The sequence below is a fragment of the Giraffa tippelskirchi genome, chromosome 7, assembly GCF_054371585.1.
Source record: "Giraffa tippelskirchi isolate mGirTip1 chromosome 7, T2T-mGirTip1v1.2.pri, whole genome shotgun sequence".
Lineage (NCBI taxonomy): Eukaryota > Metazoa > Chordata > Mammalia > Artiodactyla > Giraffidae > Giraffa > Giraffa tippelskirchi.
Window position 1 is genome coordinate 100,465,123 of NC_137281.1, and position 24,613 is coordinate 100,489,735.

The 24,613-nt window shown below is 38.1% G+C and overlaps 1 protein-coding gene across 21 annotated transcripts in view; it reads left to right on the top strand.

Annotated features, from left to right (window-relative positions):
• Positions 1-24,613, top strand: part of GANC (glucosidase alpha, neutral C) — a 65,233-nt gene that overhangs the window by 3,894 nt on the left and 36,726 nt on the right. For 17 of the 21 annotated variants that reach the window (XR_014058944.1, XR_014058948.1, XR_014058952.1 and 14 more), the window contains 6 exons: positions 849-957; positions 10,137-10,264; positions 14,880-15,062; positions 20,567-20,612; positions 22,617-22,683; positions 24,116-24,212. Coding sequence is in view for 11 of the 21 variants with exons in the window: in XM_081507784.1 (XP_081363910.1) it covers positions 849-957; positions 10,137-10,264; positions 14,880-15,062; positions 20,567-20,612; positions 22,617-22,683; positions 24,116-24,212 (630 nt within the window). In the remaining 10 variants the exon portion in view is untranslated. Of the gene's footprint in view, positions 1-848; positions 958-10,136; positions 10,265-14,879; positions 15,063-20,453; positions 20,613-22,616; positions 22,684-24,115; positions 24,213-24,613 lie in introns of all 21 variants that reach the window. The other 4 variants (XM_081507793.1, XM_081507794.1, XM_081507791.1 and 1 more) reach the window with 1 other exon arrangement.

Here is a 24,613-nt window from a genome sequence, read left to right on the forward strand (position 1 = left end):
ATTTCCAGAAGTGGGACTACTAGGTCAAAGAATAAATGTATTGGAAATTTTAACTATTACTAGGTATCCCTCCATAGAGATTGTGTCATTTTGTGCTCCCATCACCAAAATATGATTGCCTGTTTCCCCAGAGCCTCAACAAATATTTCTTTAAAATCTTTTTTTTCTTTTGAGTGTCTACCCCTATGTGGTTCTAAAACTGAAGTCACCAAACATTGTATCATACAACTCTCCAGTTTATTCACACTACTCTAGAGGTAGAAAAATCATATCATTTTAACTCTGAACAGGTACCTTAGAAGGAATTCTATAGTGAACTTCTGGTCACCTTGTCAAACCACTAGATTATATTGGATTTCCACTGGAATTTATTAATAAGTTTCTATTAACGTGTACATTTCATGTAAAGAGGAAGAGAAGTCAATAAGCTAACAAATGTCACCTATGAAAACTGCCCCTTGGGATTTCCCTGGTGGGCCAGTGGTTAAGACTTCATGTTCCCAAAGCAGAGGACACTGGTTCAATTCCTGGTTTGGCAACTAAGATCCCACCAAAAAAAAACAAAACTGCCCCACCTTCTCAATAAAGGGGACAAAATACCATCCTTGAGCAGTGTTATGGTGAACAATTTTACTAGCACTCTTATTTTGTTAATTGTATTATCACTCATTAATTTTATTAGCTCTCTAAAGTATTTCTGTTAGTGCTTTATTGAAGTACTAATACATTGCCTGTGCCCAGTTCACTTATTATTGAAGTGAATTTTAATCACTTCCACATGGGAATATAGTCTTTTGGAGGCTGAGTCACAAATCATTCTCAGGTATCTATATACTTCCTATCTGCAGGCGTCAGAAACAGCTGCTCTCCAAGAAGTCTACCTATCGGGCATTACTGGACTCAGTCACAACAGGCAAAGATAGTGCCAGGTTCCAAATAATCAACGAACCAGCAAAGGTGAGAAAAAATATTTTCTACAGAGAATTCTTTGTTTCTATATTTATTTGGGTTGAGTGAAGTGAATTTCTACAAAGCCTAGTTAAACTATGTTTGCTTCAAAAATAAACTTTGTGAGAGAAGTCATGCTATCTCTTTACTATCTACACAATGTTACTTTAAAAGTAATATGACTGTCAACATATAGGGTGCCTTGTATCAGATGCTTTCTTAGATGTTTTACAAATATTATTTCCTTTTAATTAATCTTTAGAAAATATCTAAGAGGTACATTGTATTGTCCCCAATTTTTAGATAAGGCAATTGAAATCTAAAAAGCCACCTGCCCAGAGTCATAGCTAGTAACCAGAATTTTCATCTGTGACTATAGACTCTGTCAAGTACCTGTGCTCTTTCTATCACTGTTAACACAATTTATACTTAAGCAAGGTCCAGATTCAGTGAATGTCCAAATGTCAAAATGTGAGTGGGCAAGACAAACAATGGTCTCTGCTGTTGAATAAGTCTCAAATGTTCCCTTACCCAAGCTGCTTCACTCACAAATCACCATAGTTTTTACATACTGAAACATTAGAACAGTGTCCTAAGTGCTTTTTCTCATCTGTCGGGTTTTCACACTACTTCCCATGCGCCAGTCACAGAGGAAGTGCTGTGGGCTGAGCTCAGAAGTGTGGTTATGCACAAGTAGCTGATGCTTCCAACTTGACCCTCACTTCAGATCTTTCCCCATCTTCTAAAGGTATCCTAAGCTTCTAAGGCCTCCCAGACCAATCTGGTTTAATTGGTAATTCACTGAAGAACATAGGTAAAGACATGCAGTCTCGGTGCCATGACAGCTTAGATAGTAACTCCATCAGCTCACTAACAAATCCCAGTTCTATGGTGCAGACTGAGAAGACATCCCCACTTTCACTGCAACATTGTGAGCAACCTCCTTGTTGTGCTGTGTCACACCAAGGAATCTCCTCAGAGAAGACAGAACCAAAACTGCCTCACAACATTACGGCATTCTCTGTAACATTTGTAAGGCCTTTAACTTACCCTTCCCTTGTGGCTCAGTTGGTAAATAATCTGCCTGCAGTACAGGAGACCCAGGTTCGATCCCTGGATCGGGAAGATCCCCTGGAGAAGGAAATGGCAACCCACTCCAGTATCCTTGCCTGGAAAACCTCATGGACACAGGAGCCTGGTGGGCTGCAGTCCATGGGGTCGCAAAGAATCGGGCACGACTGAGCGACTAACACTTACTTACACTTAACTTAGCCAGTGAAGTGAAGTGAAAGTGTTAGTCGCTCAGTCGTGCCCAACTCTTTGTGTCTCCATGGACTATAGCCTACCAGACTCCTCTGTGCATAGGATTCTCCAGGCAAGAATACTGGAGTGGGTTGCCATTCCTTTCTCCAGGGGATTTTCCTGACCCAGGAATTGAACCCAGGTCTCCTGCATTGCAGGCAGATCCTTTACTGTCTGAGCCGCCAGGGGCAGGAGGAGCAGTGGCACAGTGAGGAAGACTACCTTCCATATGAAGTTGTAAAGATTTTAGTCATTTCAAAGATGTAGAATCTTCTGACATAACTTTCTTGCCTGAATTCAAAACAGGGGCTAGAATCATATCAACAGTTCTATGTTCTCTGTCACCACCTCCTGTTCCCAACTTCTGGTTATGTAAGGATGCATTTGTGGTAGCAGCACACTTTGTTCATTTCTCCTAACTACACTGATGGGATGATTAGCCTTTCTCCAAAACCTAGTGCTGCTTCTTATACCACTCATCTCCTTCTAGAGGAATTTCCCCCTACCCCACTTGGCATCTGTGAGACCTTTGAGTTTACAGCTCATGGTACCCTCAAAGTCATAGTTCCTTGACTACTGATCCAAGGCTCCCAAACTTGGCATCCTTTTGTAGCCAAGTTTGAAAGCTATTCATGGGAAAACATGGGATAGCATTAATTTATTTCCTAGAGAACCAACCACCATTTGCATGTGGTTTAATAGCCAGTACCCAGCCAGGACCCTGTATTCAGCATCAGCAGAAGCAGCTGGATCCAGGAAATGCAAGGACTCCACCAGAGACCCTCCAGGAATCAGTAGCCCTATTGCCAGCAGCCAGGTCACTTCCTTTCGCATTTTCCCTGTCACTTGCTCTTTTTCCTTCTTGTCTCCAATGTGTCTAGCCCCAGAGAGCTGCAGCTGTCCTGTGGTCAGGGCAGGAATCCCTTTCCATTCTTGGGGAGGTTCAGGCTACTGAGCACCTTAACAATCCACTGTCTAGATGACACATGCGGAGGCAGAGTGTATTAAGGCACTCGGGATACCAGTGTGAGCCAAAGTGCAGCTTCTCAATGCAGCTCCATACCAATGAAGGGAGTGGTGGACCCTCTTACACGGCTTATTAGAAGACTATCGGTGAGTTTTTTGGTACACACCTCTCTTTGGATCCTGAACATGAGGGACAGTGCCATTCAGGTCAGGTGCTAGAACCAGAGCCCACCAGATCTGTATGCCTTCAAAGGAAAAGAAGCCGTAGTCCAGGAAGACCCATGGGAGCTTAGCACAAGACAGCACATGACTCAGAAGGGAGCTGAGGAGTCGGACAAGCAAGGGCAAGTGATCTGGGATGTCAGCAGCACAGCTCCCAAGACTAAGAACTTTGAGGACCCTGTGGAACAGACTTCACGTTCCGTTATTGGAATTAACAGGGCTGTGCAGGAAATCCACATACTCTGATCTCAGGCAAATGCATGCAAGTGTATGTTTGGGGAGATCACCCTCAAATTCTGAGCTGAACTTCATTTTAATGTATTTTTAATGTCCTCCTTGTCACTTAGAATTGAGAGGACTAATAGGAACTTAAGGTTTTGTACCCTCTCTGTTTGTTAGGGACAACAAAGATTCAGATAGTAATTTCTAAAGTTGTCTGAAGCTTGTATCCTGCTCACTGCATAGTCAGGGAGCCACCACTATTGTTTGTTTCTGGGACGAGATGGGTGTTTCACGGGAGATTTCAATTAGGATAGGGTATGGGTGTAGTCGGGAGGTTTTTTAAAAAGCTGTGTACATCCACTTGTTCAAAATGATAGCTTTATATTTCAGATTCAGAGAGACAGAGCCCCAAATCTAGGAGCATCATATTCAGCTCACAGCTGTAGTTCTCAGATTTCACTGATGAGGCAAACCCAGCACTCTTAGTGCCTGACTACCCCACCCCATTAAAACTCTTAAAGCAATAACTTTGTTGTCAATGTCTGTTGTTAATTTTTGAAAATTTTCTTCCCAATTCCCTTCCCCTAGCCTGCCTCTTTATAAGCAACCAGAAGACAGAACCAAAGTTCATTCAACCTTTTTCAGCTCACACTGTCATAACACTGGGTGTGTCAACAGACATTTTTTTCTCACAGTTCCGGAGTCTAGGAAGCCCAAGATCAAGGTTCCACTCCCTGGGTGGTAGACTGCCACCTCCTTTCTGTACAGTTGACCCTTGAACATATATATAGGGCTTAGTGGTGCCAACATCCCCATGCAGTGAAAAATCTGAGTATAACTTCACAGTTGGCCCTTAGTATACATAATTTGTATCTGCATGTTTAACCAATCAACGACCATATGGTACTATAGTTTTGTTGTTGTTGGCCTCCCCACTTGGCATGTGGGCTGTGGGGTCTTAGTTACCTGACCAGGGACTGAACCTGCACCCCCTGCTGTGGTAGCATGAAGTTTTAACCACTGGACTGCCAGGGAAGTCCCTGTAGTATTTATTATTGAAAAAAATCCATAAGCAGACTCATACAGTTCAAATCTCTGTTGCAGGATCAACTGTATATTCACATGGTGGCGATTGTTGTCATTCAGTTGCTTAGTCATGTCCGACTCTTTGCACCCCCATGAACTGCAGCACGCCGAGCTTCCCTGTCCTTCTCTATCTCCCAGAGTTTGTTCAAACTCATGTCCATTGAGTCAGTGATGCCATCCAACCATCTCATCCTCTGTTGCCTCCTTCTCCTCCTGCCCTCAATCTTTCCCAGAATCAGGATCTTTTCCAGTGAGATAGCTCTTCTCATCAGGTGACCAAAGTACTGGCTCTTTAGCTTCAACATCAGTCCTTCCAATGAATATTCAGGGATGATTTCCTTTAGGATTGACTGGTTTGATCTCCTTGCTGTCCAAGGGATTCTCACTTCAGCACCACAGTTAGAAAGCATCAATTCTTCAGCTCTCAGCCTTCTTTATGGTCCAACTCTCACATCCGTACATAACTACTGGAGAAGCCATAGCTTTGACTATACAGACCTTTGTCGGAAAAGTGATATCTCTGCTTTTTCATACGCTGTCTAGGTTTGTCAAAGTTTTTCTTCGAAGGAACAAGCGTCTTTTAATTCCATGGCTGGTGGAGAGAGAGCTTATTCTCTGGTCTCTCGTATAAAGGCAGTAATCCCATCATGACTTCACCCTCATGACTTCATCAAAACCTAGTCACTTCCCAAGACTTCATCTCCAAATGCCATCACATTGAGGATTAAGGCTTCAGCATATGAATTGGAGGGCAGGATTGGGGGGAGGTGGGGGTGGGAGAAGAGGGAAGATGACACGATTCAGTCCTTAGCAAACATTAAATTCCTGCTGCTGCTGCTGCTGCTAAGTTGCTTCAGTCGTGTCCGACTTTGTGTGACCCCATAGACAGCAGCCCACCAGGCTCGCCAGTCCCTAGGATTCTCCAGGCAAGAACACTGGAGTGGGTTGCCATTTCCTTCTCCAATGCATAAAAATGGAAACTGAAAGTGAAGTCACTCAGTCGTGTCCGACTCTTAGCGACCCCATGGACTGCAGCCTACCAGGCTCCTCTGTCCATGGGATTTTCCAGGCGAGAGTACTGCAGTGGGGTGCCATTGCCTTCTCCCTGGGACACCATAATGTTACAGAGTGAACTGAAGTGTCGCCTGTGTGTTGCTTCTAAGTCAAGACACCTAGATCTTTAAGAAAAGCTGGTTGCAGGTTCAAATGCCTAAGTTTTCACATAGGATCTTATTTCTTATGATATAAATCAGATATTTGACAAAGAAGCTTCCAGAAGAAAATCTTAAAGGCGTTATCAGTAAAGTGTTGACTGCTTTTTTAGAACTCCTTTTTCCCTGCTATTATTGATTTTTTACTTTCAGTCAAAATTTGACCTGGATTGAGAAACAGAGAATATCTACTCTTGTGACATCAGAGAAGGGAAATTTATGTTGTCTTCTGAAAGTGAAAGTGAAGTCACTCAGTCGTGTCTATTTGTGACCCAGTGGACTGTAGCCTACCAGGCTCCTCTGTCCGTGGAATTTTCCAGGCAAGAGTACTGGAGTGGGTTGTCTTCTGAGTATACCTAAAACAAACACACACAAAAAGCACTGCTAGCGAGGCTATTTGACCTATGGACATAGCGACCTATGTCTTTGACCTACTTTATGTTGCTAATTTTTGCTCCTTTATGACATGAATGACCATTTGTCAAAATGTTTGCTTTGTAGTCTTTGCAAATTTTCACCAGAGACAATGCTTCTAGCAGCTTTTCCAAGAATGCAAGGAAATCTGAGCACCTCCATGAAATTACCCCTTGCCTCTTCATCTAAGCCTCTTGAAAATGAGACTTTGCCCAGCCAGCCACCTCCTTAGCTGATGAAGAAAAACTGCCACTTGTTATCCAGGATTATTTCTGCAGAAATGGCCAGGAACAGGCAAAATAGTTTGGAATCTATCTAAGCAATCAGAAACACACACGGACAGGCTAATTTTCCTTGCAGACAGGCTAATATCCAGTGTAACTTGCCAGTGTTCTCCATAGAAGATCAGTGCTTACAATAAACCAATTGGCTGCAACTGAGAAAGGAGCAATAAGTCCCCTACAGCTATTTTAATGAGCTCTTAAACCATTCTTTGAATCCTGGGAGGTCTTGACCAATAGCTAGGAAACGTCCTTGCTCACTCTTCTAGGCCTTTTACGTTAGCTTTCCTTACAGTGTAGTAGAGAGACCTAGTGCCAGAGGAAAAGCAAGATCTACCCATCAAGGAGTAGTTGATGAGGTCATAATTTCTCTTGTTAATACCCACCACCATTTAAATATGTTCTAGGGCTCTTCTGTTAACTCAGTCACAGTCTCTACTAGTTCTGGGTGAAATTTTTTTAAAAAAATTTAATATAATTACGATCAATCTGCTGCTTGAATATACAAACAAGGCTGTTTTTACCAGTGATTTTTTTACAACTTGTCTACTTTTTTTTCTTATAACCAAAGAAATAAAAACTAGACTTATAGATTGCAAACTACCAGGTTTTATTTTTATTGCGTATGGGAGAAATAAGATAGGAAATGGGAATTTATACTCTCCAGACTACAGAGGTGAGCCTCAGTGAAAAACCAAGTAGAGACTTGTAGTATTAAAATGAACTTCCAAAATATATTCCTTTCTCTGACAATTTATTTCACTTTCTCTGGTAGGAGAGATTTACGTATCTTAAATGTTTCTAAGGGAGCAAAACTCATGCTGTCTCACCTTATTTAAAATGTTTAAAAGTTTTATGTTTCTTATTTTCCATAAATCCACCTTGCTGCAATTTTTATTGCTGTTATCTATGTATTAACACTAAATAATTCTGAGTTTAAGCAATCTAACTTCTGTAACAATGTATTTTTTCATCATTTTAATCACTAATAGAGACTCAATAATTTATTTGGATATTATTTTAAAATAAATGTCCAGGGATGGGATGGGGAGGGAGGTGGGAGGGAGGTTCAGGATGGGGAACACATGTAAACCCATGGCTGATTCATGTCAATGTATGGCAAAAACTACTACAATATTGTAAAGTAATTAGCCCCCAACTAAAATAAATAAATTTATTTTTAAAAAAATAAAAAATAAATGTCCAAACAAGTCCCTAGAGAGCAGGAATATTTAGAAATTCTCAATGTTTTAGATAGAAGGATATAACATTCACGTCCAGACTTTTTGATGGCCAAATTTTGGTGGAAGAATTGGGCAATAACTGGCAGTTAAGAAGCTCAAGGAAGTGGTTTATAAACTGTCATCCACAGAGCCCTAAGGTTTCCATGGAGGTGTCTCAGGACTCAATGCAGGGAGGGGAGGGGCTCAAAGGTAGAGGCTCTGAGCTTCTTCCTGCTGTCTTCAACCCAAGTAGCTTTACTTATTGGACTTCTGAGAGTCCACTAGTGTTAATTTTTTTAAGCTAGTAAAAACAGATTTAAGGTCTAAGGAAATGAAGCTATGTTGATGATGATAAGGAATATGTTGATAATAATAAGAGATAAGAATGAACCTGGATATTGACTTTGAAAAGGGTTACCTATTGGCAAAATTGGTTTGCTTAAGTTAAAATGAAGACAAAATGGGGCTTTGACACTGATATGTGTGTTTGCTTGCATAAGATCATATGGGGAAAGCAGGGTTATTGCTACTTTTTCTCATATAATTAGGATTCTTTCCTAGGCTGTAGCCTCAAGAACAGAACATACCAGAAAAGTCTCTGGTTTAAACATAAATTTTTAAAAGAAAGTTATTTTACTAAAAATTGGAGGATCTCTGAGTACATAAACTGGATTCAATATTTGTTAATCACACATAGGCAGACAACCTGTGTGCCCTCTGCTTAGGATGTTCTTGCCCCATTTTTGCCTACCCAGAGTCTGCTAATTCCTGAAGGCCCTGGTCAAGTCCTTCTTCCTCCATAGAGATGCCCCAGACCCCTGTCTTTACAGTCATCAATATTCCCCTTCCTTGTCCTGGCACAGCACTGTCCTTGTCCTGTCTCAGCACATATCATAAAATACTTTATAGTTACTACATACATGTTCCATCTCCTCTAAATTGCACTCTCCCTAAGAGTTTAGCCATCCTTTTCACAGCAATCAGCACATTGCAATATTAGATTCCAAATAAATGTTAGCTGAATTAAATTTGAGAGACTAGTGGAAATATATGTCTAATTTGGGAAAGAATACATAATCTAATAGGATTTCAGTCTTACATTTGGACACATTTTCAAATCTTAGAATCCTGATGACACGCTTCAAGTAAATTAGATATACAAAAGAACATTAAGCATATAAGCAGTATTACCTATGATTGGAGGTGGAAGAAAGGGGGAGGTATTGGTCAAAGTGTACAAACTTCCAACTATAATATGATGAATAACTTCTGGAGATTTAATGTACAGCCTAGTGATTGTAGCTAATAGTTCTCTATCATATACTTGAAAGTTGCTAAGAGAGTAGATCTTAAATGTTTTCACCACAAAAAGGAAATGGTAATTATGTGACTTGGTGCAGATGTTAGCTAATGCTATGGTGGTGATCAGTTTTGCAATTTATAAGTAACAAATCAAGGAGTTTAACAACAAACTTATACGTGTCAATTGTTTCTCAATAAAGCTGGGGAAAATAATTACTGATAACTACTGCATCATAACCCTATTTTATAATAAGAATGTCTGTAAAAGAATTCACAGCCTATTTACCACTTATACCTAGTCACTCCTCAGTGTCCTATAGCTGCTTAAGTGCCCTATTTCCTATACTCTGAAGAAGCAAGATTCCAGTAATATCATTTGGGGGATTTTGTTTTGCTTTGTTTTTGGTTATTGATGCTGATTTAATATTCTCCCAGCTTCCTATATCTTACTTGCACCACGTCATACCTGTTCTGCATTACCTCACGCAGCCTACCTTCTTAGCTTTTCATTTAACAGACATTATAGTAACGATACATGGGGTTTCCCAGGTGGCTCAGTGGTGAAGGATCCACCTGCCAATGCAGGAGATGATAGTTTGATCTCTGAGTCAGAAAAATCCCCTGGAGGAGGACATGGCAACCCATTCCAGTATTCTTGCGTGGGAAATCCCATGGACAGAAGAGTCTGGCAGACTACAGTCCATGGGGTAGCAAATAGTTGGACATGACTAAACAGGCATGCACGTGCACAGCCCTAGAACACATAGGAGGTGTTTGTTTCTACTATAGGTAGAGCCAGGCAAATACATTTATAGACTGGAGAGCCTTTTCCTTCATGATTGCCATTGTTCACCAATTAGCTTGCCCTGTAATAATATAAACATAGTTTTCTAATTATTGTAATTTGTAGAACTGACATAGGTAAGCTCTTGAAACTGATCTCATGTATGTGTTCCCAGGTTCCACTCCTGGCTGAAGTTTGTGGCATAGAGGGAAATATTTTCAGACTTAAAATCAATGAAGAAATACCCTTGAAACCCAGGTATGAAGTTCCTGATGTCCTCACAAGCAAGCTAACCACTGTAAGGTAAGCCAAGAAACATGCTACCTGGAATACACCCTCAGTATGTTCTTCTATCATACCTTGAGTAGCAGCTTTTGTATGAGTCTCATATTTTGTGTTTGAAAGATACAACCATTTGCAAAGTTAGTTTTCAGTTATTTGGGAATAAATTTATCCATTTTAACGTTATCCATTCTGTATTCTCTTCCTCTGCCATTTGACTCATCAGTACTTATTAATGAAGAGACGCAGAGCTTCTAATCTCTTCTCTCCTCCCCACAAAGTAAAAAATTTGTCAACCAGACTCTGGGAGCAAGCAAGAGAGCTATTTAATTGACTCAGTCAGATGAGCAGCAGGGCTCCAGGGATTGAAGGTACTAGGCGAACTCCCAATGCTTACAGTCATTTATACAGTGACTGACTCACTTTTAATTAATGATGGTCTCAGAAGTCTAACATATAATTTGACTTAGAGTCAGAGATAAATTAATAATCAGTTTCTAGATGAAAAAAAAGTCTTTGGGGATTAAAAGGGTTTTCATGTACCTGCAGAATCTGCCTCAGTTCTCAGCACATTTTCCCTTGATATTTTAACTTGGTTCTGTCTATGGGTTTGTTATTTTCTTTGTATCATTTCACTAAGGGAATATGACATTATGCCAGATGCTTTAATTTTCACTACCTCATTATCATATGGATTATTTTTATGTGGATTATTTTTCCATGAAAATCTAATGAATAAATTATAAGGGTAATAATAAATTACCCTTATAATATAAATTGCCCTTATAATATAATATAATAATATAATATAAGGGTAAATAATAAATAATAAATTATAAGGGTAAATTAATCTAGCTATGGTAAACTATCACAAACTTAAAATATATCCCTGAGCCACTACTATATGCCACGAACTTAGGAGACACATGCGCACCCATGGCTGATTCATGTAGATGAATGGCAAAAACCACCACAATATTGTAAAGTAATTATCCTCCAATTAAAATAAATAAATTAAAAAAAGAAACTATTCTCAAAGCTTTGCAGTTTGGCAAATGAGGGTGTGTATGTGTGTGTTTCTTCTTGATCACATTAGTTTTTACTCTCCTGGACAATTCATTTTACTAGTAGATCTTCAACATTTTTACATCTGTGTTCATAAGTAAAATTGGTCTGTAGTTTTCTTTTTCTGTGGTATCTTTGCTCAGGTTTTGGAGTCAGAGTGATATTAGCTTTGTATAGTAAATATATTATGTATACATTATATACAATATATATATTATATATATTTATATTTATATATATATATTTATATATTTATATATATATATATTTGTTTTAGTTTTGCTTCTATTTCAACCTCTTTCTAGAGGGCTTTTGGCTGCTGTAGTAACTAGAAAGCTAAAAACTGCATTTCTCCATTTCCCAGACTCGCATGTAGCTAGTTTCTGGTGTATTTTAGGTTCCATCGAGTTATCTTGATTTCAGAACTGAGTTTCCCATTTTGCTGGTATGCATTGGCAGCTATAGAATGACTCTAGAGCCACTAGTTAGGGCAGTGGTTTCTTGATCTCTGGATTGCATCTCAGATGGCATGATCCTGGAGTCCAGCCATTGCCACATTGACTTCTGTTTACCCAACTTCCTGCTTCTAGCTGAGAGAGAAGTTCTGTTGGTCTTCAGTGGTGTGGTATTGTCCTAGGGGCCATCACTGGGCACTCAGCCAGGAACCAGCTACCTCAAAACTTCCATGATGTTGTAAGCTCATAATCCCCCCATATTAAGTCATTTCCTTTCTGCTTAAAATGGCCAGAATTGTTTCCGTTATCTACAGTTGAATCTTAATTGACATAATTGTTGGTGTCAAAAGTGAATATAAGCAATAGATCCTCAAGGATCGAAATATGAGCTTAATTAGCTGATCTAGTTGGATCTGAAGGTAGTGAGGTTTTCATTAGACAATGCGATATTAGTGTTTGGGGCTGAACACTACCCTCCCCCCAGACTCATATGTTGAAACCCTAAGTCTTTATACCTCAGAATGTGACTGTTCAGAGATAGGGCCTTTGAACAGGTGATTAAGTTACAATAGGGTCATTAGGGTGGTCTCTGATCCAATGTGACTAATGTTCTATAAGAGGAGATGATTAGGATACAGATAACACAGAAGGATGGCCTTGTGAAGACACAGCAAGAGAATGGCCATCTGCAAGCCAAGAAGAAAGGCCTCAGAAGAAACCAAACCTGCTGACACTTTGATCTAGGACTTCTAGCCTCCAGAATTGTGAGAAAATAAATTTCTTGTGTTTAAGCCACCCAGTCTGCGGTAGCAGCTCTAGCAAACTAGTGTAACTAGCAATAAACCACAGCATTTTCTAGCAAAGCCACTTAAATTACTACTTGTGGTCACCTGAAATTGAGTGCCTATTGAAAGTGTGGCTCTGGCAGACCAAGTGGTGGGGCCACAACATAGCCTGATTGTCATACGAAATTCAAAATGCTGAGGTGGCCTGGTTGTTACTAATTGCACTGAAGAACTTAAAGAAAACAGTAGTTTCAGGCCTTTAAATTCTTAGCTCAAGATATTGTCAGAAACTTAACAGGTTTTTATGACCATCTTATACATCTCTTATATCTATAGAGTCCTTATATCTACAGAGTCCTTGTAGCTGAAAGTCAGATACAGGGTTAGATTCTATGGTCTTCTGAATTGAAGTGTAAGTTGAATTCAGAGCTTTATCAGGTCTATGAATTTAGGGCATCGACTGTGAAATGATAGGACTCCTCAAAATTGAATAGCAACATTTGGAAAGATTTGGATAACTCTGAGTACCTAAACCTCGGAATTCCACTGAGCCTCCCAGTTTAGCTAAAGACTCGCCCTCTCCTCTGATGAGGCTGGCATTACTTGCTGGGACACTCCATGTTGACCTCACCTGAAATATACTATGCCAGGGGATTCCAGTGCTCCCTGTGCTTCTCTCCTGCCGCCTTTCACTGCCTCCAGATCCACTGTCAGAGTCAGACTCCAACATGCCCAGGGAGCCAATTACAGTCAAACCCAGGAGGTACCTAAAAAATTAGAAGATTTTGTATTGGCAAAAACCTGGGAAATAGGCATGGTAATGGTTTCTGAAGGACTCCTAGACTGGAATTTACTAACATAAATTTACTGCTAAATTTACTGACATAAATCAGAGAATTCAGATTTGATATGCTATCTAGGACAGCTGAAAGAGGTTCTAATTATTTGCTTGATTGGCTAAGTATAATCTATAGAGTCGGCTGTGGACTCTGCTGAATGAAGCTGAGATACCAGAAATTCCTTGGCATGGTGTAGAAGAAATGATTCATAGACTTAGGGAAATAGAAATGTTGAAGTGGGTATGTCATATGCAGCCAGCTCATCTAGCCCCTAACTCTGTTCTCCAAAGAACCCAAAAGACACTACCTTCACTGAGAAATATATTGGTGAGGGAACACTTGGAAAACATTACAGTGAGTGAACGTCTTTTCTGAGCTAGAGGCGATGGTGGAAATGGTACCATTAAAACAGGCTCCCTGGTTTCAGTGGAGATGATGAGACTCTAAGTAGCAAAGTCAAAGTAGCAGCATTTAGTTGTTGGAGACAAGGTGGACGTGTTTCCTTAAAGTGGAGCAGGGCCTGTGTGGTACTCAGAATGGCTCAACCCTCAGGGCAGTGAACAATATATCAAAGAGTCCATTAGACTCAAATAGATGGGCTAAAGTCCTACTTGACAGACTAATCAAAAGAATTCTATTTAGATTTGATAAACAGTGAGACACAATCTCTCAATCAATGGAATTAGTTTCCAGAACCCAAGCATCTTACTTGAGGAGAAGGCCTAGAATCCATGGAGGAAGATTTTTCAAGGATATAATAAGATTATAACCTGTCCCTTCTAATCCTCCCTAAAGAGGCCTGTGACCATTTACCAGGGTAACTATGCACCAGAAAAAGAAATATCTAGACCTAGGGTTTTAAGTGCTGCCTCTGAGCTTATGTAACTCCTGGGGGATCTAAAATATCCCAAAGTCTACCTGTCAGTTGGGGGCTGATGGAAGTCGGGTGATAAATAGATAAAAGTTTGACCTTTCCATCTCACTGTGGACTGAGTGGATAATAACCCAATCTGTGTTATTTCCTCAGTTTCTGTATGTATGGTTAGAAAGAGAGAAGGAAAAGAAAAATGTTTAAATTCTATGCACCAAACTGTTTTCCTAGACTGTCCAGATCAAGGTAATAATAATGGTGATGATAGCCAACATTTACTGAGCACTTACTATGTGCCAGGCACCGTGTGATCTCATTTACATGTGTGGTCTCGTTGAATCCTCAAAAAGCTATGTTTGTTCTCGCTTTTATCATTTCCACTTTACAGATGAGGAAACTAAGAACTGGAAAAGATTAACCTGTCTAAAGTTACACACCTAGTGCATGAGCTATGTTCAATCCAGGCTTTCTGACACCAAAGCTCACACTCTGAATTACAGCTTTCCACTGCTTTGTCATGCTATATCATATGAATATTGATTTACTAATTTGAACTGGGACTTGCACTGAGCCACATAAACTTAGAACAATTTATTTTTCTCTCCCTGCCTTGTTTTCCAGGCTGACTTCTTCCCCAGGGGATACAGACAGTCTGGTGTTGGCAAGTGGAAAAGGAGATCTGAAGTGTCACATCACGGCAAACCCATTCAAGGTCGACTTGGTATCTGAAGAAGAGGTTGTAATGAGCATAAACTCCCTGGGCCAATTGTACTTTGAGCAGCTGCAGATTCCTCCCAAGCAAAGGTATTTTTGCACATTACTTAATACATACAGAACTTAATATCTGATGGTGACTATGTCTCCATAGAAAATTGATTTGCTTTATTTATTGGAATATTGTTCTGAGAAATTTCATCTTTTCACCTGTACAGATTAATGCAGGCTTGATGACAAAAGTTATTCCCAGACATTTGCAAAGGTGATACTCTTAACACATCCTATATATTTTTTTTTTTTTTCTCTAGTTGCAGAAAGTGGGGCTACTCTTCCTTGCAGTGCAAGGGTTTCTCACAGTGGTGGCTTCTCTTGTTGCAGAGTTCAGGCTCTAGGGCATGGGCTCAGTAGCTGTGGCCCGTGGGCTTAATTGCTCTGTGGCATGTGGGATCTTCCTGGACCAGGGATCGAACCTGTGTCCTCTGCATTGGCAGGAGGATTCTTAACCACTGGACCACCAGGGTAGTCCCCACACACATCCTATATTTTTGACTGACGACATTCTCTACCCCACACCTTCTAAAAAACGACCCTGTTAAGTTGATAGATGTTAATGTGAACTAACATGTCTTCAGAATTTCACTTTATCCCCCTTACAATAACATGAATTACCTTAGACTTGAATAGTTGTCTAGGAATTTTCTGGAACCAACCACTTGATCAGAGCTATTTGTGTGTGGGACACATGAATTGGAAGATAGTTGTAGAAGGAGATTTTTCATCCATTTTTACCAATATTGTTTTTAAATCCTCCAGTCTGTAGTTCTATTTTTATTCAAATAATGAACATCTTACATGAGCTTCAGAAACCATTCAACATAGTGATTTTTTCCTGGGTCTCAGCTAATTTCTGTTTTTAAAGTTTATTATTTAAATTTTTATTTTATCACAGAAATGTGTTCATTATAGGCTAAATAGAAAATATCGAAAAGAAGAAAAAATTAAAATACCCATCATCCTGCCACCCCTATTGTTAGTACCTTATGAATTTAATTCAGTTTACTTTTTTTGACTGAAAATACTAACAGCATAACAAATCCCTGTGTGTCTGCTATTTATATTTTGTTATTTATATTAAAAATATTAATTTTAAAGCATTTTTCCTCTTAATAAACTCCTATTATTTTGTTTTAGGAGTGATTTCTAAGTTGGGCTTTTTAATAAAGCCCAGTAAAGCCCAGTAAAGTCTCCCTCACCATTTGTCCTTTGAGCTACCTAGTTCCATGTTTGAAAGTAATCAATGTTTCCAGTTTTCTGTGTATCCTCCTAGAGATAATTTATGCCTATACAGTAAAACTAATGTATTCTTTGTCTTCTCCTTTCCTGACGCAAATGATACATGTTACTCTGCACCTCCCTTTTTTTTCTTTAGCAATGTGTTAGTTTGTAACTTCTTTAAAGCAGCTACATAATTTCTATTATATGGTTACACTATGATTCATTTAGTAAATCCCTACTAGTGGACTTTACAGTCATTTCTGATCTTGTTTTACAACTACTTACTTCATGAGTAACCTTGTATGTGTGTCATTTTGCATACAGGCAAATATATCCATAGACTAGAGTCACAGAAGTATAATTTCTGATCAAATGGTTTGTACATCTGTTATTTTGATAGATGTTTCCAAATTGCCTTCCATAGAGGTTGTGTACTAGTTTATACTTCTATCATTTTTATTTATATTTGTGTTAGGAAAATTAGATTATCCACCTAGGGGTAAAAATATAAGCTAGGTCTTAACCTCAGAACATTAGCAAAAATGAATTCCAGGACTTCCCTGGTGGTACAGTGAATAAGAGTCCACCTGCCAATGCAGGGGACACAGGTTTGATCCCTGGTCCAGGAAGATCCCACATGCCGTGGAGCAACTAAGCCCATACACCATAACTACTGAGCCTGCGCTCTAGAACCCATGAGCCACAATTACTAAGCCAATGAGCCATAACAACAGAAACCCATGCCCCTAGAGCCTGTGCTCCACAAGAAGAGAAGCCACCACAGTGAGAAGCTCACACACCACAACAAAGAGCAGCCCCGGCTTGCTGCAGCTAGAGAAACCCCATGCACAGCAATGAAAATCAATTGCAGCCAAAAATTAAAAATAAATAATTTAAAAAATTAATTCCAGGTAAATAAAAATTAAACACACAAAAAAAATAAAAATAAGAGAAAGTATAGAATATTTTTAATTGTATTACTGTGGTAGAAACTGAAGAAGCTGTAAGGAAAAAGATGGACTTGATTACTTAGAAATTTTAAACTTTATTATAGCCACAAAAACAAAATACACACAACAACAACAACAAAAACTTGAACAAAATGAAAAGGCAAGAATTTGTAATTACCAGTTTGGCATGTGAGGAGCTCAGAAGTTGCCACAAACAAGAATGAAAAATCAAAAAATAAAATTACTCAAGATATAATATAGCCCTAAATGTAAAATCTAAGACCATAAAACTTCTAGACAACAACATCAGAAAATCTTGATGACCTTGAATTAGGCAGAGGTCTTAGGTATTATACAAAAAGCATGATCCACAAAAGAAGAAATATGGTTAAATGAACATAAACAAAAGTAAAAATGCCTGCACATTCAAAGACCATATGAAGAGAATGCAAAGATAAGTCATAGACTAAGAAAAAATATTTGTAAACATATATATGATCAAGAAGTTGTATGTATAATATAGAAAGAACTCTCAAAATTTAACAAGAAAATAATAGATTTAAACAGATATTTCACCAAAGATGTACAAGTGACAAATAAGCACTTGAAAAATATGTCCAATGCCATTAGTTATTAGAGAATTGCAAATTAAACAACAGTGACATACTACCACACATCTATTAAAATGGCTAAAGTTTAACAGGCCAACCATATTGTTAATGTAAATTGACCAATTAAAATTATGTCTGTCATAGGCAGGAGCTGATAAACTGATACTGGGCTTGGATATGTTAAAAAAAATTTTTTTTTTTATAGACAGGATGAGCTGAAACCAGGAAAGAGTGAATTCACTAGACAGGAGGAACATGGCTATTTGAAGTGAAAAATCAATCCACAGCATCATAATAAACAATTACTACTGATAGGTATATTCACAACAAAATAATGTCACTACATTTAATGAACAGCAACAAAAAATAGACATAGATGGACAAAAGTTCCCTGATATAAATGGTAGCCTAGACTTAATATCCTTGTGCATCCTTGGGAGTCATCTTGGAGATCAGATTGAGATTGGTCTCTGGCAGAATTTTGTCCCCTGTCTATTGAACTTTCATGCTGCAAGAAGAGGTAAAAGCCTTATTCTCAGTACAGACAAACTTTGTCCTTGTGTAATATCCTAAAGGGGAACCATAGTTTACATGCAATCTGGTGATCTTCTGCTGTGAAAAGTGTTTATTTTGCCTTTTTCAATATATTTGCTTGTCTTAGACACTTTGAACAAGGAAAGGAAAAATAAACAACCTCTGAACTCTGATCTTCCATTGCTTTTGTACATTCTGATTGTGAAGTTGAGGATAAGGATGTTCAAAAGCCCATGGGAAATTTATATGTCTTCAAAATAGTGTGCCTATTCTAATATGATGAGCTTTTAAAACACTTTTCTTAGAAAAAGAATCAATTTTTGTTATTGTATAGATGCTCAGCTAATTTTGAGTGCTGCTGATGGCATAACTATGTTTTTAAATCCAAAAATATATTCTTGTGTGCTACATTAAGATGCTACTTCATATAATAAAGATTGTTTTCTTTTTTACTAACTCATTTCAAAGAGAAAGAATTTTACTTGTAAGTAAGCTGTTTTTTCTCCTAAATATCACAAAACAATTCTTTTTTCCTCCAATAAATGAGAGCATTATGATCTTAAGAAAAAAGAAAATAGAAGTAGTTTTATTAATTTCAGAAAGAGCTTACTTCAAAACAGGGGAAGTTAATAGGGATAAAGAATGCCATTACATAATGATAAAGGGGTCAATTCCCTGAGAAAACAACAATCCTTAATATGTATGCGCCTAACAACAGAGTATCAAAATGCTTAAGGCAAGAATATAGAACTGCAAAGAGAAATAGATGAATCCACCATTATAATTGGGCTTCCCTGGTGGCTCAGCTGGTAAAGAATCCACCTGCAATGCGGGAGACCTGGGTTTAATCCTGGGGTTGGGAAAATCTCCTGGAGAAGTGAATGGCTACCCACTCCAATATTCTGGCCTGGAGAATTCCATGGACTGTGTAGTCCATGGGATCGCAAAGAGTCAGACACGACTGAGTGACTTTCATTCACTATTATAATTAGAGACCTTAACACTCTTCTATCAGGAGTGGACAGAACCATCAGAGAGAAAATCAATAAGGACATATTCTAATTCAAAAGCACCATCAATCAACTGGATATAATTGACATCTATAGTCTCCTTCATACAACAACAGTAGAATACACATTCTTCCTAAACTCACATGGAACATTCACCAAGACCATATTTTGTGTCATAAAACACACCTTAAGACATTTAAACAAATAGAAATCATACTGTGCTAGCATGATTTGCATTAATTTAGTGCAATTAAACTAGAATTCAACAACAGAAAGCTGGAAAATTCCAAAATACTTGAAGATTAAACAGCATGTTGTTAGTAACACAAAGAAGAAATCTAAAAAGAAAGAAGAATATTTCAAACTAAATGAAAATTAAAATACAACTTATCAAAATTTGTGGGATGCAGTAAAAGCAGTACTTAGAGTGAAATCTATAGCATTGAATGCAGATATTAGGGATGCATTTGAAGAGAGGCACAGAGGAACTCCAAAGAAACAAGTAATTCCTGTTGTTTATGCTCACTGGTGGGTTCATAGTTGTTCACTTTAGTATTAGTCTTTAAACTCTGCACATGCATTACCTTCTATATGCACGCCGCATTTTACACCAAAGAAAAGATTATTGTATAATGAGTATAAATAGATAATTTACAGACCTATAAATAACCATTTAATGTATAAAAAGGTAGTCTGCATTACTTATGGTATAAATTCAATTTGAAATGCATTATCTTTTCTAAAATTTTAGATTGGCAAAGAGTTAAAAAAAATCCACAAAGTCCAGTATTGTTAAGAATGGGAAGAAATGAGCCCTCAAATACAGATGTTAGAATAAGTTGTCACAATCATCCTGGAAGATGGTGCATCATGTTGATCCATACTAGGGTAATACTGCATAAGAGGAACTGTGTTTTATCTTGCTTATGTTAGTATTATGAGAATGTATTACAATAAAAAACTGATTAATGTATTTTTAAAAGAGTTAACAAGAAAATTCAAATCTGTCTACATTTTTATAAGATATCAAGCTCTTGGTAATGTTCACCATAAATGTTTAATTTTGTAAACTAATTTTTATAATGATGTTATTTTTAGTAAGTTAAAGGATATAACGTATGGGGTCTCAAACGTTGGAAATGAAAATTTTTTATCATTGAGCAAATTGTCGGTCCTGCCATGAGTGAAACAACTTTTTTACATTACAACAGAGCTACCAAGACAAATGAGGAGGATGCATCAATTGATACCACTCAGGTAATCTACATAGAGCAATTTGTCTTTTTAAAATCTTTTCCACTATTATCATCATTATACAAATATAATGGGTCTGTTCTTCCCTTATACAGATGGGTAGTTGTCAATGCTCTACTATATATAAATGGGATCTCCTGTAGGCCAGGTACTGTTCAAGGAATTGGTGGTATATCATCGAACTAATCTAATTCCCTCATTATCATGGAGCTTACATTCTTCTAAGTCACATTAACCTTTTTGGACTTTAAGAACAAAGAGAAACTGTGGAAAGATCTTCAGCAGAGATGCATGGTCTGATTTCTGTGTCTAAAAGATTATTTTGGCTGAATTCTGGAGAATGGATGTTCCGGAAACCTCTTCATCCAAAGCCACATGCATCTTCAGAGGGTCTCTGATAGTAGCTATGGTCATCAGGAAGGTGAAAAATATTTCTAGTTTAATAAGACAAATGCTTCTTCCTCTTGAGAACTGACCGATACTGACCCTTAAGAACAACTAACATGGTTATTGTGCCTTACACAGCTTTGCATTAATACATTAGACCAGCTTTGGGGAGACCTCTAGTCAGATAGCTTAGGTAGTGGTTTTGAGTCAAACACCCCCTTACAAGAATCTGATGAAAGCTTTGAATCATCTCTGTAGAAAAAAAATTTTTTTTCACACTATTTCAGGGAGTTCACAAACTTTAAAAACCTATCTAGACCTCAGGATGATAATCCCTGCATCAAGAATTCAGGCATGATTTTAAAGAACCAAACACACAACACACAGACCCACTTTACAGAGGCTTTCATTATAAAGAAACAACCTAGAAACAGGAAAATAGCTCATTTTTTAAAAAGAAATGTGCTTTTTATATACACACACAATTCTTTTAAAACTTTTCATTTTACCAGAGAAAGAGAGACTTCTGTAAAGCTAGGACATTCATAGCTCTAGGTCAGAAGATTGTGAACCTGAGCAATCACCATTCCAGTTGACCTCTCCACCCAGCATAGGAACACAACCAGTAGTCTGGCTAATTGAAGCTGGTAAGAGAAGGTACTCATCTCAGCCAAAATCTTTGCTTAGAGTCTCTCAAAAGAGACCCAGGTTATTTGACTCTAAATGTTTTGTTTTACCTATATTAAAAACAACATTTTTCAAAGTGCTTTCTCATCATTTTGGCTCTTGTAAAGATATTCACGTCAAATGGTGTGGCAGTTCCTAAACAATTCACCATAGAATTACAATATGATCCAGCAATTACATTTATGGATATATATCCAAAAGTAAAAGCGGGACTCAAACAGATATTTGTATACCTATGTTCATAGCAGAATTGTATTCACAGTAGCCCAAAGGTAGAAGCAATCCAGCAATCCAAGAGTCATTGACTGATGAATGCACACACGAAATGAGGTAGTACACACAGAGGAATATTATTCGGCCTTAAAAAGGAAGGCAATTCTGACACATGCTACAAAATGGATGAATCTTGAAGACATTATACTAAGTGAAATAAGCCAGTCACAGAAGGACAAATACAGTATGATTCTATTTATACAAGTTATCTAGAGTTGTCAAATTCATAAAGACAGGAGCTAGAAAAGTGGTTGTCAGGAGCTGGGGGGAGGGGAGATGGGGCGTTACTGTTAATGGTTGCAGTGGTTCAGTTTGGAAGGATGTAAAAGTTCTGGAGACGGATTGTGATGTTGGTTGCACAATAATGTGAATGTACTTAATGCCACTTAAAAATGGTTAAAATGGTTAAGTTTTAAGTTATACATATTTTACCACAATAAAAATATATTCATGTTAGCTGTAGATCATAAGGATGATTAATAGCATTTATATAGAACACAGATCTAATTTAATATATTGATATCACAAATTGGTCTTTTAAAAGATGGACTTATTTCCTCAGTCTAGTATTCTAATCAGATAAATGTGCTATTGTGGTAACCACATGTGTTGCAATATATAGCCTTAGTTTGCTACCTTTTTTCTCTTTTGTGCCAACAGGAAAATCAAGAGGAACTGGGCCTGTGGGAGGAGAAATTTGAAAATTTTGTGGATGTCAAAGTTAATGGTACAATTAAAATTGGTGTAGTGTTCTTTCCAAACAGTTCTTTCCAAAATAGCCAAAAGTTTCTATCTAAAAGTCCCTTGAGCTTTGGCACCTAAACACGTGACTTCTGTAAGGTGAACAGAAATCTCATATTTGGGACCACTATTCTTCAGTAATGCATTGCAATAGAGAAATAGTGAGCATATGACTTGTGGGGAGTGTAGGAGAAATATAGGCCTCATGAAGCTTCTGGTCTCATAGAGGGACCTAGGTCAGCATATTGCTTGCACTCTTCAGTGAATCAATTGCAAATTCTACATTCTGTTTTTATGAGAGTCAAGTGATAAGAAACCCAGCTCATTAGCTCCAACATTTCAAGCCAGTGGTTCTCAACCTTTTCCAGGCCTCCCCACTATTCATGGGAGTGTCGAGTGACCATTTATGACATTTCTCACTATGCTTAGTGATGAGGGGGTACTTAGGGAATGCAGGTGGCAGGGAGAGAATTTGACTCTTTAGGAGATAACTTTTAAAATACTTGGGGCTTGTTTAGTTGGAAAAAATACCCACTTTTCTCTTTCTTCCTCCCTACCCTGTAGAATAACAGACCTCTTAACTCCTTGAGAATCTCTGATCTAGCATATATTTCTATAGCCTAGTATAATGATCAGGACTGACAGTGTAGCCCAAAGTTATAAATAGAGGAGCCCTAAGGCTCTCCTTTATGTAACATTATAATCCTTTCTGTATCTTATCTATAGCAACCCCTTTCTATAAACTCCTCCAAATAAGGATCATTTGATATCAAATACTTTTACCCAAGAGTAAATTTAAATCAATGTTCTCTCTCCTAGTTACTTTCATTTTTCCCATCTCTAAAATAATTGTTAAATAAAAGACTTTGTCTTTGGTTAAAAGAAATTTTTGTATCTACAATCACAGGGAAGGAGGTGTATATTGAGGAGCTAGGAAAGTACTCCTGGTGCCCTTGACCTCACAGTTCCTGTATGCAGTAAGAATGAACAATCAGGCAGAAGACACCCAGTCTTTCATCTGGCAAGCATTAAAAGTGCTCACTACCCTCTTCTTCCTAAAGCAAACAAGTATGCAATATAGTTCAGGAAAATTTAGGGAAAAAATCTAAAACTTTGTAACCATATTTTACAGACAGAAAAGAAATATACTGTAAATGTAGGAACACAGAGAACTGTAGCACACAGCTAAGAAAACGTAATTAATAAGTGACCAGAACTTTGCCTTGTGCATTTTTTGTATCCCCACAACTCCTGAATACAACAGAGTTACAGAGAGTCAGCATATGTGATTGATCAGGGCCAGCTCAGGTCTCTTGATCCATAGTCTAGTCATCTTGCTATTCTTATAGTTAACTGAATCCCATTAATTGATTGTCCCATTGAGAAGCAAAACTCAGTCACTCTCCTGGTCCCTATAGGTCCTGCCTCCATTGGTTTGGATTTCTCTTTGCATGGTTTTGAGCATCTCTATGGAATCCCACAACATGCTGAATCACACCAACTTAAAAACACAAGGTAAAGTGAAAAGAATTCTTATAGGAGGCTCTGGTTTCTGGACTAGAAAAGTTTGAAAAGAAAATATGTGCAATATCTGAGTTAGTGCTAATATGTGCCTGGCCTTTCCCTCTTTGATATTGCTTGTAGAGCTTTAAGAATTTTCCTTTAATGATCACTCAGAGCAATCGTTTTCAATTTTTATTTTGTTTTTCAGCAAAAATTAGACAATTATAAAAACTGTAATGCTGAACTTAAAAGTATAGAAGACATAAAAACATGGAGCTGAGCGACTGAGCATGCACACACTCATGGTTGAAGTAGCAGGAAGATCTTCGTTACGTCACCTTCCTGGGTTTTGCTTTTGTCTCTCAAGTCCTTTCTGGGGAACCCTGGGGAATATACTGTGAAAATCAGTGACC